Source organism: Trifolium pratense, linkage group LG4 (genome assembly GCF_020283565.1).
Source record: "Trifolium pratense cultivar HEN17-A07 linkage group LG4, ARS_RC_1.1, whole genome shotgun sequence".
NCBI lineage: Eukaryota > Viridiplantae > Streptophyta > Magnoliopsida > Fabales > Fabaceae > Trifolium > Trifolium pratense.
Genome location: NC_060062.1, coordinates 36,123,380 through 36,139,935, shown reverse-complemented (window position 1 = coordinate 36,139,935; position 16,556 = coordinate 36,123,380). Strand labels below are relative to the sequence as shown.

The window sequence follows — 16,556 nt, the reverse complement described above, 5'->3', positions numbered from 1 at the left end:
TGCGGGGCAGCGCACTGCCAGGGTCCAAGGGACATGAATAGTCGTACCCTTTCCCAACAGACATGATTGTTTGAATAGTCGTACCCTTTCCAACAGACATGACCGTTTGAATAGTCGTACCCTTTCCCAACAGACATGACCGTTTTTTCCGAAAAGGTGTGCCTGTTCGTTTTCTGTTATTGGTCTCCTATATAAGGAGTCATTTGGCCTCGGTTTTAAGAACGAAAAAATTACTTCCTCTTTACATTCTGATCTGTTCTCTATTGTCAGAAACAGATTGCTCTTCGAGAATTATCCCCACAAAGATTTCGTGAACCCAGACAAGAATAGTATTATACATTCATATTTCATACTAAATAATCATAAGATTTTGTAAAATCACAAATCACATATATGAGAATAATACAATATGGTAAGACAGATAAAAAAATAAAGTTTGCATGCAACAATATTAATAATCATGTCGGGCTATGAAATAACCAAAGATAAATAGTATACCACTGGTAAGATCTACTTTATCCTAAAGTTAATTATTAATTCTCCATAACATTACTGTTACAGTGACAGAATCACTTCCATTCCATGTTTCTCTGACCCTTCTTCTTTTGCCAATTACGAAGCCTTTTCTTTTCAACCTGTTTTGTTTTCTTTTATGTACTATTGAAAACAAAAACATTGTCTTGAAAGTTGGAAAAATCAATGGCTACTAACAAGTTTGCAACCATGTTACATAGAAAAACCAACAACAAAATAGTTGTAATTCTAGTTTATGCATTTCTTGAATGGATCTTAATTCTACTCCTTCTTCTAAACTCTTTGTTTAGTTATCTTATCACAAAATTTGCCAAATTCTTTGGCCTTAAACCACCTTGTATTTTCTGTTCAAGGCTTGATCATGTTCATACTGATCTTGTTTGTGAGACTCATGCAGCTGAGATTTCAAACCTTGGTTACTGCTCAAATCATCAAAGATTATCAGAAGTGAAAAGCATGTGTGAAAATTGCTTGGCATCTAGGCCAAATCATCATGAAGTTGAAAATTTCTTTGGTATGAGACATAAGATTGGTTTTATTTCATTGGTGAGTCCTGAAAAACATGATGAAAATGGTGAGAGTTTAAATAGGTGTTCTTGCTGCAATGAGTGTTTGAAAAACCAATTTTACCCTCCTTGGGATGATAGAAACTATCTAAGCAAAGGTTGTCTCATTGTTGAATCAATTGAAGATGATGAAAAAGAAAGTGATAAGTATCTTGAATTTGAGATAAACAATGGACAAGAACATGTTCATGATCATGATCATGATGATGAGGTATCAGATGAGCATCAGATACTTTTTGATATTGAAAGTTTTATCCTTAGAGAAGTGGCTGAGGATCGATCGAGTTCGGTTTCAAACTTGAACTCTGATGAAAAGGATGCAGAAAAAGATGATCCAAGTGTTGCTGATTCTCCTATTATGCAGGTTTCACATTGTCAAGATAGATCGCTTGAAATCATCAATAAGCACTTTGAAAAGAAAGATGATCCAAGTGGTGCTGATAATTTTATTCATCCATTTTCTGATACTCCTATTATGAAGCTTTCACACTTGGAAGATAGATCAATTGAAATCATCAGTATGAACTTTGAGAATTATGTAGCTTGTGGCGACGACCGGTTGATACCTGTTAAGTTAATAGACTCTATCACTTGTGTAGATTTTGAATCATGCAAATTGATTGAGGATCCGAAGGAGGGGAAGCAGATGATTCAAACTTTTGCAAGTGAGTTACCAGTTGAGCCGCGACCGAGTATCTTAGAAGGGGAAGTTTTACTCTCAATGGATGAGAATGTAGTTCAAACTTTGGAAGTTGAAGGGTTAAATCAGATTTCAGTAGTTCAAACTTCTGTGAATGATGATAATAGTATTGAAGCAGTCACAGAAGAACCAGATAATGCACAAGGTACAGAAAAATTGCTTGATTTATAGTTTTTTGGCACTTCAAAACAAAATGCATAATATGCTTCTATTGGGGACTATAAATTGACATGTTTTTGGTTTCATGCAGTTGATCTTTTTCGATCTCAAGAACGGATCTGTTCGTATGAATGCACAGAAGAAGATGAATCTGAATCAAGTGATGATGATGATGCTGAAGCTCAAAATGCCTTTGAAAAATTCATTTCTCAGAATAAGCTAAGTATGTCTCGCAGTTTATCGAATGATGAGAAAAGTTTAGAAGCAGATATGGAAGAACAAGAAAATACTTCAGCAGGTACAAAGACATTGCATGAAATGTGTTGTTTCATTTCTCTTATTATGCTAGTTCAATATTAATTGTGATCATATATTTGCATAAAATAACTTAATTTATCATACTTAGATCATATACTAGCATAAGCATTTATGAGACTATTTGGGAGAGGTTATGGAAACAGCTTATCACATGTATATAAGCTGTTTTCAGCTTATTTCCATAAGCTTTTCAGGATAGCGAAAACAGCTTATAGCTTATAGCTTATATATGAAAATAGTTTGACTTTATTTTATCTTTTGTTATAAAAATAGCTTATACATAAGCACTTATATGATAAGGGTTTGTGTTATAAGCGTTTAATTAAGCTGTTTATACAAATAGTCTTAAACATTCATAATTTCAGCATTTGCTCACACATCTAATCTGTCTCCATCAGAAGAAGATCAATCCATACCAGAAGATCAATCTTCTACAAGTGATGATGACATTGAAGTTCCTAATGCATTTGATGAATTCATTGCAAATAACAATCTATGTGAGTTTTTCATCTAGTACTAATTTTGCATTATCAAATTATGAAGCATTCAATTCTAGAACAAAGACAAATTTTTCCTTTTTCAATACCTCTAAACTGAAATTGAGCTACAACAATGCAGATACCGATAAAATCGGTGTAAATGATAATGAAATGGCTGAGAAAACAACATCATTTGAAAATGTTGAGGAGGAAACAATCCATCAATCATGCCCAGAAACATGTGAAGTAGAAGAAGATAAACTTCCTGAAACTCCTACTTCAGCAGATGCAATGCTCTACATGCATAGGAAATTGATGCTGTATGAGAAAAGAGAATCAGGAGCAGAAGAATCTGTGGATGGTAGTGTTGCAAGTGAGGTTGAATCCGGTGATCCGGTGTTAACAATCGACCGGCTAAAAACAGCACTAAAAAACGAACAAAGAGCTCTCAGTGTTATATATCAAGAACTAGAAGAAGAGAGAAGTGCATCAGCCATAGCTACAAATCAAACAATGGCAATGATTACAAGGCTGCAGGAAGAAAAAGCAGCAATGCAGATGGAAGCATTGCAATACCAAAGAATGATGGAAGAACAGGCGGAATATGATCAAGAAGCTTTACAGCTTTTGAACGATTTAATGACGAAAAGAGAGCGAGAGAAGCAAGAACTTGAGAAAGAATTGGAAGAGTATAGGGAAAAAGTTATGGAATATGAAGCAAAAGAGAAACTAAGTTTGTTGAGAAGAATGAAAGATGGAAGTGTAAGAAGTAGAGACTCTTCTTGTTCTTGTTGCAACACCGGATACACCGATGAATTATCGATCGATCTTAACAATGAAGAAAAGGAAGACGATAACAATGAAAATGCTGATGATTCAGTTTCTAAGTTGGAAGAGATGGCATTAGATTGTGTAAAACATGTAAGTGAACTTGATAGTACTTTAGAAGAATTTGAGGAAGAAAAAGCTTCTATTTTAGATCAACTCAAAGCATTAGAGGAAAAGATAGTTTCATTGGAAGATGGTGAAGAGTTTCTTGAAGAGAGTTCATCAAGATATGGTGACAAAGAAGACTATTCTAATGGTTGCTTGGCAAAGAAGTTACTTCCATATTTAGATGAAGCTGACAATGAAAATGATGAAGAAGCATTTGCATATGACAGAGAATTGGAGAATGGATCAAATGATATGCAAATGCAAAACACAGTTCCGATAATAAGTGAAATGGATAGCATGAAAGTGTGTATTGAAGAAGAAGTTGATCGCGTTTACGACAGGTTACAAGCTCTTGAAACAGATAGAGAGTTTCTACAACATTGTATGGGATCCATACAAAATGGTGGTGATGAAGGAAAAGATTTGCTTCAAGAAATCTTGCAACATCTTCGTGATCTTAAGAATGTTGAACTACGCCTTAAGGATCTCGACAATGATCCATCCAGTATAGTTATGTTGCATTCACCAAGCAAAGACTTGTAGGCATAAGGTATATGCATTTACCTTAAAGAATGCTTAAATAACACAATACTACTACTACTACTACTACTACTACTACTACTTTTTAAACAAAAACTCACCACTTTCATTTGTTATCTATTTACCATCCTCCCCTGTGGTTTGTTTAAGTGAAACACACATCGCCTCTAGTTTGAGTTGCCAAATCGGTCCGCACGGCTGACTAACCATAGCCAAGCAGGCCAAAAAACCAGATTGGGTGGGGCCAATCGATGGATTCTTTGAATCACGTATTTAGCGGCCCAATCAAGCCTAATAAGCTAGGCCGGGCCAAATTCGGATTTTTAACAAGTAAACAGTTTCAATTATCCCATAAATATAAAAGGGCCCCAAGTCCATTGGGCCAGTCGGGTCGGACCAAATTGACCCAAATATTTTAGGCATGTAATTAAAGAGACTGGTCCAGCTTAATGCACAGTCCTTTGGGTCGCCCCTAAATTTACAGCTCTACATCTAATTGAGGGGAGATGAGTGTTAAACGGGTGAATGCCGGTATTTTTTTATTATAAAATAATAAAGGGTGTATGTGTTATTTAGACAAATTTAAGGGAGATGAGTGCAATTTTTTTATCTTAGCATCAATGCTTCATAATAGGAAGATATTTGACATTTCATTGCATTACATTGCAGCTTGCTATGTTGGAGGTGATCATGATGAAAATACACATGTAGGATTTCAGAGAGTCAATTCTCAAAGTGCTTCATGTAGAAGCATGCTAACCAAAAGTTATTTCTAGTGTCATGTAATGGTTTGTTGAATTGGTGATGTGCATACTACAAATTTAAAGTATGTGTTCATATCATATCTAAGCTGTGAGTTTGGGCTATTTACAATTAAAAATTGTATGAGGCCCATTATGTTGAAAGAGAGGAGAAGGAACATCATCATTTGGTCTCTCCAAGAGAAAATCATGTGTGGATCAATGTGTATAAATGGACGCTACTTTGACTTTGCTACTAAAAAAACTTTCATGTTTTTGATAGTACACATTCAAACGGTATAAATTATAAGTATGCATATATAGGACATGCAAAATTTTGATGATTGTTCTAAACTCATACTTCTAAACTGATGCATTCGCACATTAATTTGCTTCGCGATATGAATGTTTCACCACAACCCGTCAATCCAAATCAATTAGCCTACGGACCTTATCCACTAATGATCTCTAGCTCATTCTTCCACCACCATTACAAGTAATAGCTCTCACCACAATGGAAGTTTAAACTTCTAGTATACTTAAAGGTCTTCCAATACTCCCCACAATTCCACTATATATGCATTACCTTGTCCAATAAATTTTGCAAAACTACCTCTAACCACTCACCTTTGTTACCCCTAATGATACCACCACAACCAATAAATTCATCCTCACGACACGATCCCTCGGTGTTGAGCCTAAATCAACCCATCGGTGGTGACTCCCACCTAATGAATCTTACAACCATGCAACTCTGCTGTCTCTGCAAAACTACCGTGGCTGGTGCACTTTGGCCTCATAAAATGGCTAGTATGCTTTTCATTATTTCTCCATTGCCACAATAAATGACACACATTGCGCTTACATTCTCCCACTCTAGCTATATTCATGTGTCCTCCAATGCTAGAACTCAAATAAACCTTAATCACTTCTTGATGTTTCCACCATGTGTTCTACAACTTCCCTCTTTGTAATGCGTTTTTATGGATATATATATAACAACATATATAGTTTAAATCCAAACATTAATAATTTCTTTTTCTTTTACTTTATATATTAAATATCATATTATATACTATAATATTTATATATATTATTGACATTGTTAAATATGCTTGGATCTCAACCCCAAAAGCTAACTCAAATGTGAGGTTGCCCTTACATATTTATACACTTCACATCCCGGGAACCTAAGCAATGTGAGACTTCCAACACAACAACACAACAACCAACATATTCAACAATTATTTAGCGCATATTATAGTGTAAAGTGATGGGCTTATGTGAAACAAATGGAAGACATTGGATTTATGCTTGCTGGTTTCAATATAAAAGAAAAGATCAACACACATCAAGGGGATCATCACGCACACTACAGATAGAAACGAAAAAAAAGCTGCGCTGGAGAATAGAAAGAAGAGAACGGCTTACCATGTTGTTTGATTTAATTTCATTTTCTATGTTGCTTATTGTTACCGTTATGAATAACTAGCGATTGGAAAAGAAAAAAAAGAAAACAAGGTCTCTTTGAAACTATTTGAACAATGTAAATACGTGTTTTCTAATTTATTCAATAAAAACTTATAATTATTCAATTAATTTTATGTTTATTGTTTTTCGTTAATTAATCACTTTCGAATTGATTTTAAGTTATAAATCATTATTGATCCTAGGATTCCAGAACTACATTAATTGTTTGTCATTGTAATTGCTATAGGAATATAGAATTAATTGACATGATTGTTAATATAACGTTCGTTAATGTTTTTGATAACATTAGTTTCGTCTAAGGAATTAAGATACTTTATTACATAAACGGGATAGATGAGCCAAGAATTGGACTCGACCTATTTTGTTATATTGTCGTGCTTATAAGGGTTTTATTGTTGATGGCTAGAACCTAGAGTACCAAATAGGGAACAATTCTCTAAAAAAAAAAATCTTGCATTTTAATTATTAATCCTAAATTTATTTAATTGTTTAGCGTGTGTTTGGTTCTGCGGCGGAGAGAATTGATTTTGGCAGAATTGATTCTGTAAAATTGATTCTGCCCAAAATTGATTTTAAGCTGAAGTGGTTTATGTTTGGATATATTCATGAAAAAGTGAGTTGAACAAAAAATTTGAGTGTAAAAATCAATTCTAGAATCAGAAGCTACGATTTCTAGCTTCAAGTAGAATCAATTCTGGAGGCAGAATCAATTCTACTTTTGAGAAACCAAACAAGTCAGAATCAATTCTACACGTCCAGAATCAATTCTGGATGCTCCAGAATTGAAACCAAACATACACTTAGTTGAAAATAAGAACAATCCCTTTGTATACGAATTATTATAGTTTGGTTCACTTGCCAAATTATTAATCAGGATTACATCTTATGATCAAAGGAATGATCATACAAAGAAGAATATTTCCTTCTAACGGTCATATCACGCAAATCATGGATAGTACAAGAGTGTGATCCTATGAAAATGACACATGCGCCGGTTGCACAAAAAGACAAATATAGTACGAGGTATTCAATCTCTTCACCAACGATCGTACTATCAGTGGCAACGGCTATCACAACAACTCTTTTTATCTAGTCTAGTTGTCTATAAATAGAAGAGTTGTAATACGCGTGTGTAAAAAAAAAAAAAAACTCACAAAAGTGTCTTAGAAAACACACAAAAATGTGTGAATGAGTGAGTGATGCGACCCTTGGCAAGTGTGCCAGTTTTATCGTCAAGTAATAATATCTATATAGATTCGTCACGGATATTGTGTAACAAAGTAAATAGTTTTAATTTAGGAATTAAACTGAAATTAAAGATTGTATGTTGAAAGTTGTTTTTAAAGATGAGTTTGAGATATTGAGAAATTCAAGATGAGAAAGTTGGTTAGGTTATTTCGAATTCCTCTCATATTCCTATTTGGTAATATAGCGTTATATCTCTTGGAATTCCCTTTATTATCATGATGAATTAACCCAAAAGTAGTGAGATATTCTTTCGCATACTGAAATCACCATATTCAATTAAAGACACCCACTACTTTCATAGACAAAGTTGGAATTTATGAAAACATTGGTTACGTGAGCGTTAATTCTATAGTCTCTAACCTCGAGTTCAATGTTACTATCCCTAGTGCCAGTTAGATTAATTATCACAGATCAAGATTTAAAATCTATATTACTAGACAGATAATTCTTGAGAATAATTCATATATACGTCTACCTATGAATATAACATGAAGAATAGAGATAATAGGGAAAAGATAACATTAGGGCACACGTTAGCAAGACCCTTAAAGATAATAAATTGAATTGCAAGTAATATAACAAGGAGTTTAGAAAATTACACATACAAAGTAACCTCTTTAAAGCGCTAGAAGAACTACTCCCAATAGTAGGGAGATTGCTTTCCTTATGTTCCTTGCGTTCTCTTATGTTGATCCTTGGATTCTTGAATTGGTGTGAATTATGGTGGCTTGGAGCTCTATTTATAGGATTTCTTGTGCTCCAAACTCGCGCTCATCGTGCCACGATCGTGCCCATTGTAGCATGATCCTTCACAAACTTCCCATCGTGACACAATGCAGGCTGTAGATCTTCGTCAAATATTTGTTCTCATCGTGGCACGATGCATCCCATCGTGGCAGGATGGCTTCAGAGCATTTTTTATTTTTGCTTCTTTTTGTGTAATTTCTTTTGACCTTTTCTTCTTCTTCAAGTAACTTCATTCCTTAGGTATTTTTTCATGTTTGGCTCTCTAAAACTACTAAAATGACTTAAAATAAACTTAAAAACATCATATACATTATTGTCATCATTGAGTAAGATATGTGTGAAGAACACACATACACTGAATGAATGGAAATCACCAATGAACTCACCAAGGTATACAATCTGGTCAATTGTGTAAACCTTAAAAGAGTGTTTCCATTCTATGCACCCGAATCTTCAATGTACCAAGAACACTCTGCAAATCATGACAATTCAACAAGTGAATTTCATGATCTTTTTTTCCAGGTGGAAACGCACTAGAGTGCTTATGCTTTGAGCTTTATAGATGTGAATAGTACACATTTAATGCATCTTATGATGATGACATATCAAAAGCACTTAGAGATATATCAGAGGTATTGGAACGAATGTATTAATGTTAATATTAAGCATTCAACTTCTTAATTGATATGTAAAAGACATGTTCTTGATTCTCTAGAAGAATCTTAAAAAGCCAAGAACAAAATGGTCTACGAGCTTTAGTTTTATCCTCTATGTTGATAGTTATTTTGATCATTGTACACCAACTAAGTTTGTCTTTTATACAAGCTCAGATTGATATAGGATTATTATTGTAAATCCTCTCTATGAGAGTTAGAATCCTAGACCATGATTTTGCATCACACTAAGATATCATGTAACTAGTCTGTTAGTGGCAACAACTTGTAATTCATACAAGGAAGTCCTTCTGTAAGGCAAGAAGTATCTTTTAGGGCTAGAGAGTCAGGTTGACCTTCTAGACTATCAAGCAAGAAATTTCTGGTAGCTTACTAATTGAAGTCTTTCTATAAGGAAGTAAGGAAATCTTTTGATAAAGAATACCTTTATAAGAAAAATGCTAAATGGTGCCCCGGAGCACTGTTTAAGGAACCAATATCAAAATACATTTTTAATTTTAAAAAGTGTTACATTCATATGTTTATTTTTATTTTTAAGTTGAGAATTAAACAAGTAGTTTTATCTATTTTTTTCTTTCCTTAAAAAATTATATTGTTGAAAGAAAATAGTTTTGAACTTTTAACTTTTTTTCTAATTAAAAAATACCAAAATGCAACCTAAGTTCATGTTGGACGAGGTGGGATGAGGATATATACCTGACCTCGTCCATATACGGGTTTGGGGATATAGTTTTCATACCTGTTGAAAATTCGGACAGACACAGGGATATTTGATTTTTATGGGTTTGAGTTTACAGATGTGATGGGGAATTTGCCAGTTTATAAAATTATTATTAAGTAATAAAGTAGTAAGTTATCGTCTCAACAGTGATTGTGGCAAAACTATTAGTTTCGCTTAGGAATTTAGAAAGTAAATATGCTTTGCATTCGCTTTGTTGGTTTGAAAAAGTTTTGACAAATAAAAATAAAGAGGAATAAAATAAATAACAATTAAATAAATAGCAATTAAATTAAAAGGATGTGCGAGTAAACCGCGTACGGTGGCAGAGATGTTTGCTTTATGGTGAGGGTGGATGGGGAGGCGTGGGAGTGGAGGAGGCAGCTGAGGGCGTGGGAGGAGGAGATGTTGGGAGACTGTTAGTCTTTACTTCTTACCATTTCCTTGCAGGCTTAGTTGACTGACAGGTGGCAGTGGCGCCCAGATCTTGATACAGGCTATACCGTTAGGGGAACATATAAGCTTCTGACTTCTCTTGATTCGGTTAATATGGATGTTGCGGAAAACCTCATCTGGCACCCTCAGGTTCCTTTGAAGGTCTTCATTTTGGCGTGGCGTTTATTGCGTGACAGGTTACCCATGAAACTAAACCTGGTTGCTCGAAGTGTTTTATCTCCTACTGTTCACACTTGTGTTTTGGATGTGGAGAGGTAGAGTCGGCCCGTCATTTATTCATTTCCTGTAGCACTGTTGGACCTCTTTGGGATTTAGTTCGCTCGTGGATTGACATTTCTTTGGTGGAGTTCACTACACTACGTGATTACTTTGTCCAGTTTACATATTCACCAGGCGGATCTCGAGCGCGCCGATCTTTCCTGCAGCTCATTTGGCTTGCTTACGTTTGAGTTGTATGGACGGAGAGAAACCATCGATTGTTCAAAGGCTCAACTGACACGTATCATGTTTTGTTGGACAAGATCATGTTTTTTTCTTTTAGGTGGTTAAAGACGACGAATATTATGTTAGCTTCGAACTACTATAGCTGGTGGTCTAGTCCTTTACTTTGTTTGGGCCTTGTATGATTTGTTTTATGGTTTTGATTATCTGACTATTTGTAAACTATTGTAGTCTACCTCGGTACGTCTTGTGTTGGGGAGGCTGTTTGTGTTAATATATCTCATTTTGGCTTGTTCAAAAAAAGATTCAAGGGGTGATTAAGGGTTTCGAATCACTCCCTTACTCCTGCTCGGTAAGTGGCATTTTACCTGCCTCATTATTTATTATTCAATCCAACAGATTAATTTCTATTAAAATAAGTTCAGTGCTACAGTTCTTTATTTCTATTGCAATTTGAAAAGAATTTAGTCAACCGCTGGTAGGTTTCCCCCTTGTTTGTCACGTTTCTTTATCCTGTAACAAGTTGTCACGTGTTCTCCTACCTTGTTTGATTAACCCTAATCATGCAGAATTTAACTAAGTGTAATTCTTAATCCTGCCCCCAACCGCAGATACTGAATTTAATGGTCTCATTTAGGTTGGTTGAATTGTCTTTAGGTTCGGGCCTATTAGTCTGTTGTCACATGATCAGCTAATTCCTATGGGTTCGTTCTATAATTTGGTCAAGCTTTAGAACAAAGCATTAAAACAAGACAATTATAGATAATAACAAATAACAATTGAATATAATCTTTTTCGAACCAGATTACATGTTCTCAAGCATTCATAAGGGAGTTCATCTACTCGATCTAATCTAGGAAAATAAAATTACAAAGACAATAAAAGAAAGAAACCTTATTGCTTCGGAGCTCCCTCAGCCCTCCTTGCCTCCTCCTTAGAGTTCTCTTAATTCTCTTTGAATATTGAATAGTTCTCAATATTTCTGAATGAATAATTGTGAAGGAGGAGAGCTCTATTTATAGTTTTTTCATGGATTTGGGCTTTTCCATCGTATCCATCGTGCACATCGTACCCACGATGGCTTGTAAATCTGCTCATCGTGGCCACGATGCGATCCATCGTGCTACGATGGATTGATTTGTTTTATTTTTTTAACCGACTTCTCATCGTGCTGCAATGGTCCTCATCATGGTCTGATGAATTCTTCAATTTTTTCCTTTTTTGCCCTTTTTGATGCTTTTTTTTTACTTTTCTTGCTTCTTGGCCAAGTAACTTCATTTCTCTAGGTTTTTGCTTGCTTTTGGTCTTCAATTGCTACTAAAGCTACTAAAAACTATCCTAAAATACTACTAAAAACATCATATAATTTACTGTCATTAAGATGGTAAAATTGGTCTCTACCCTACCTCATTGTCATGCCTACATTAAAGTTACTTTTTCGGTTTCCTTAACTATTAGGCTAAATTGGACAATTGGTCCGTTAACTAATTAACGTTACAAATTGGTCCCTTAACTTATTTATTAGTTTCACATTGATCCCTTAACTAATTAACGTTATAAATTGGTGCATTAACTTTAATTTTGTTTGTCATATTGGTCCTTTTCTTTAGTTTTTCTCAAAAATATATTAACGTTAGAAAATGGCTAATGACACGTTTTCAACATACAACTCATTTCAGCGTGTTACGTAGCCAAGTAAGGAAAGTTAACGTTTTTTGAGAAAAACTAACGGAAAGGACCAATATGACAAACATAATTAAAAGTTAAGGGATCGATCAATTTGTAACGTTAATTAGTTAAGGGACCAATATGAAACTAATAAATAAGTTAAGGGACCAATTGTCCAATTTAGCCTAACTATTACTATGCTGTTATGCAAGACTTTCAGAAATAAAAACAAAAACTATATTTTTCATGTACGACTGACGCCATTTTTATTATGGTAAAACGTTTCTAAAATGTGTCACTTTGATAAATTTTATGCCATATTACGCCATGGAGTAAATGAAATTTCAAAATTTTATACAAAAAATCAGCGAAGATCACAAAAAACAGTGCATTCAATTTCAACTTTTGACTCTGACTCATTAAAATGCGAGAATCTATTTAAGAGGTCGGCACCTCCCAAAAATGACAAGGGTTTGGAGTGGGTAACTGGGACATTGATACCAACCCCGAACTCGTAAGTGAACCCGCTCCGTTTAAATCAAAAATAAATTTTACTTAAATTAGAAACCCTTGAACAAATTATTAAATTACATTCATATATTTTTTTGCTTAACTACATATTTGGTCCCTTACGTTTATTTTAGGTTTCAATTTGGTCTCTTACGTTTAAAAAATATTAATTTGGTCCCTTACATTTCCAATAGGTTTCAATTTAGTCATTTCCGTTAAGTTTGTCACTAACACCGTTTGAACTATATACGTATCAGTGTGTCCAAGTGTCCACGTGTCTGTCCACATATGCAAACTGGTTGTCACATGTGACAAAACTAACTAACTAATGCAAACGGTAAAAACGTAAGAGACCAAATTAATACGTTTTAAACGTAAGAGGCCAAATTGAAACATAAAATAAACGTAAGTGACCAAATTGAAACCTATAATTTTTATTTATTTTTTTAAGTTGACTATTAAACAAGTTTGGGAATGACAAAATCCTTCCCTGCTCTACCCCATTGTCATGCTTTCTATACTTTTCATGTACGACTGACACCATTTTTAGTTTGACAAAACGATTCTAAAATGCGTCACTTTGATAAATTTTATGCCATATTACGCTATGAAGTAAGAAATTTCAAACTTTTATACTGAAAATCAGCGAAGATCACAAAAAATAATGTATTCAATATCAACTTTTGACTCCGACTTATTAAAACGCGAGAATCTATTTAAGACGTCAGTGCTTCCCAAAAAATTATCTCTTAGGTACCCCAATATTTTGTTTGGTACTAGTACCCTGTGGGAAAAATTTATTTAAAATTAAATTTATTTTAATATAAATTAATATAAAAATATGATATGACATTGTTCTTTGTCTAAAGAGTACTAATATCCAATTTATTTTAGTAATTACTCCCTCTAGTCTCTTATATAAGAAAACTTTTGTTTTCTAGATTCAAAGAATGATTGATGTATTTGGTCCATTTTTTAGACCAAATACATTAATAATTCCATGAATCTAAAAAGTAAAATTTTTCTATATTAAGGACCTCAGAGTATTTTTTATTAAACGGAACCTAATATATATTATTTCCTTCTCATATTATGTGGAATGCAAATATATTTATTCTTTTTATAATTATTTTCTTGTTTTTATAATTAAATATTTTTTATTTTGTCATATTCAATGATATTTTAATCAACATGACTTTGAAAAACTTATTCTTTTAATTTAAAAAAAATTAATTTAATTTTTTAAATATAATTAAAATTTCAGTCAAATCAAAATTATAAAAAAGGTATATTTTTTTATTGATTGAACAACTAATTAAATAATATCCTTTAGAATTTTAAAAAAAAACAATGAATACATTTTCAACTCTCCATAAATGTTTAGTCAAAAAAAAAAAAAAAAACTCTCATTAATTAAAAAATATTAAAATATTCAAAATTGAGATAGTCTACATCAGATAACCTCATCCAAAAGAACAAAGCATGCAAAAGACAGTAGGTACCTCCAAATATTTCTGTGAACTAACACACACTTGCCATGTCATCAATCCATGTGATATTCTCCACAATAGAATCTCAACCATCAGATCATCATCATTTTATTAATTCCTAGCCGTTCATTTTCTTGTTTAGAAGAACACAAGATATAGGTTGGGAAAAAGAGGAGTAAGCTTTTTTTAATATATTTAATTTCTTTCCAATCTTTAATACATTTATCTTCCTTTAAATTCAATCCTCAGATCTTGTAACAAACACACACATCAAAAACAAAATCTCATTTCTCATAAAATTTTCCAACTTCCTCAAAATTTTAGTCTTCAATTTTTTAGCTCTTTTATTTTTCTCACTATTTTGCAACTTCAATGGCTACTCAAGAGGTTAATAAGCCTCAGTCACTTCCTCCATACCCTGAGGTAAATTCACCCCCAAAATCAATTTCCCTCTTTTTAATTATTTTTCCTAGAAAATTAACCTTGTAGAATAATATTTCTTAGTAAAGTTGAAATTTTTACACTGATCTAACCATTTTTACTTACTTGGGTATTTTATTTTTCTCACCAAATTATAATCTTTAGTTTGTTTTTAATCAATTAAAGGAATTTTTTTAGGGTTTTTCAAGAATTTAGGCAATTAGAAAAAAATGATTTTTTTACTTTCATCTCATGAATTTCAGCTAAATTAAACTTGAATTCTTTGTTTTCTCAAAAACCCATTAACATGTTACATGATTTTCACAACATGGTAGAAAATTTAGTGAAAAAAATTGAATCTTTATTTTGACACTGTTGATGATTTTTTTATTTTATGCAGATGATACTGAAGGCACTGGAAGCACTGAATGAACCAACTGGTTCAAACAAATCAGCAATATCAAACTACATAGAATCAATCTATGGTGAATTACCAGAAGGTCATTCAATTGTTCTTTCAAATCATCTGAACCAAATGAAAGAAAATGGTGATCTTGTTTTTGCAAAGAACAACTACATGAAACCTGATCCAAGTGCACCACCAAAGAGAGGACGTGGTAGGCCACCAAAGCCAAAAGATCCATTGGCTCCACCACCAGCAACTGTTTTTTCCCCACCAAGACCAAGAGGTCGTCCTCCAAAGGACCCTAATGCCCCACCTAAGCCTCCTAAGGTTTCTTCTGGAAGTGGTAGACCTAGAGGTAGGCCAAAGAAGGTTGCAAGAACTGAGGATGTTTCAAATCCAAGTGGCGGCGGTGCTGGTGGTGATGCTGAAGCTGATGATGTTGATGGTCCAAGTGTTGCTGCTGTTGCTGTTCCAACTTCAAGAGGAAGGGGTAGGCCTCCTAAGGTGAAGCCACAAATGACAGAAGTGAGTGTTGAATCATAAGATAGATGATAGATGGTGTCTTAATCTATCATTAAGATAAGATTAAGATGAATTAGTGATGATGTGTAGAAGTGGGTTTGGTCTTATGATTATTATTATTATGTGTCATGTCATTAATGTGAAGTAATTGCCTTTGTAAAATTGATGTAGTGGTAGTTTAGTTTATGAGATGGGTTTTGTTGGGTTTTTCTAAGTGTCAATGAGGACAGTGACTTTGTGCTGATATTATGATCTTGTTTTTTTTTGTTATGTTCTCAAATTACTAGTATAACTTTTAAAGAAATTCATAATGTTGAAAAGGGTATTTTTTTTGGATCTAAAAAATGTTGCATAATTTGGAAAAGGGTGTTTTTGTAGATCTCGATTGATTTTAAAAAATTATGCATAATTCATAATGTGGAAATGGGTCATTTTTAGATCTCATTTTGATTTCAAAAGTTGTGTCATAATTCATGTGGAAAAGGGTGTTTTTTAGATCTTAATTTCATATGAAAAAAATAATTTTTTTTGTCATAATGTGATTTAGGATAGGAGTAACTTGGATTTTAAAAACAAGGGGATGCTTCAAGAATTATGAAGTACTGTAGCTATAGATAGGGAAAGGAATTTGGACACTGCTTGAGATCTGAAAAAAAATCTTTGAAAGAACCTCGTACACCACGACATATATTTTCTCAAATTCTTGATTTGGGTTGACCTCTCTGCAATTTGTGTCCCCTTCTTGCATCATCTGTGTCTCACACGGACAGAGATTGATACCTTTGGTCAAATT

The 16,556-nt window shown here is 33.6% G+C and overlaps 2 protein-coding genes across 3 annotated transcripts; both read left to right on the top strand.

The window, feature by feature from the left end:
* Nucleotides 1–393: 393 nt before the first annotated feature.
* LOC123920699 (probable myosin-binding protein 4) lies at nt 394–5,240 on the top strand. Of its 2 annotated transcripts, none has more exons than XM_045972995.1 (5): nt 394–1,945; nt 2,051–2,257; nt 2,676–2,774; nt 2,896–4,242; nt 4,902–5,240. In XM_045972995.1, the coding sequence occupies exons 1-4, from the start codon at nt 700–702 to the stop codon at nt 4,233–4,235; spliced, it is 2,892 nt and encodes a 963-aa protein (XP_045828951.1). In that variant the 5' UTR covers nt 394–699; the 3' UTR covers nt 4,236–4,242; nt 4,902–5,240. The 2 variants fall into 2 exon arrangements, with proteins under 2 accessions (XP_045828951.1, XP_045828952.1); XM_045972996.1 differs by having other exon boundaries at nt 482–1,945; nt 2,679–2,774.
* Nucleotides 5,241–14,548: 9,308 nt separating this feature from the next.
* On the top strand, nt 14,549–16,007 carry LOC123920698 (HMG-Y-related protein A-like). Its single transcript, XM_045972994.1, has 2 exons — nt 14,549–14,838; nt 15,236–16,007. Exons 1-2 carry the CDS (start codon nt 14,788–14,790, stop codon nt 15,782–15,784), a joined length of 600 nt encoding a protein of 199 aa, XP_045828950.1. The 5' UTR covers nt 14,549–14,787; the 3' UTR covers nt 15,785–16,007.
* The last annotated feature ends 549 nt before the right edge of the window (nt 16,008–16,556 follow it).

Bases quoted from the DNA above. Each gene is read 5' to 3' on its own strand.
- LOC123920699 (XM_045972995.1), top strand. From the start codon at position 700: ATGGCTACTAACAAGTTTGCAACCATGTTACATAGAAAAACCAACAAC. The intron at 2,258-2,675 runs GTACAAAGACAT...TGTCTCCATCAG, and splicing joins ACAAGAAAATACTTCAGCAG to AAGAAGATCAATCCATACCA. The intron at 2,775-2,895 runs GTGAGTTTTTCA...ACAACAATGCAG, and splicing joins CATTGCAAATAACAATCTAT to ATACCGATAAAATCGGTGTA.
- LOC123920698 (XM_045972994.1), top strand. From the start codon at position 14,788: ATGGCTACTCAAGAGGTTAATAAGCCTCAGTCACTTCCTCCATACCCT. The intron at 14,839-15,235 runs GTAAATTCACCC...TATTTTATGCAG, and splicing joins CACTTCCTCCATACCCTGAG to ATGATACTGAAGGCACTGGA.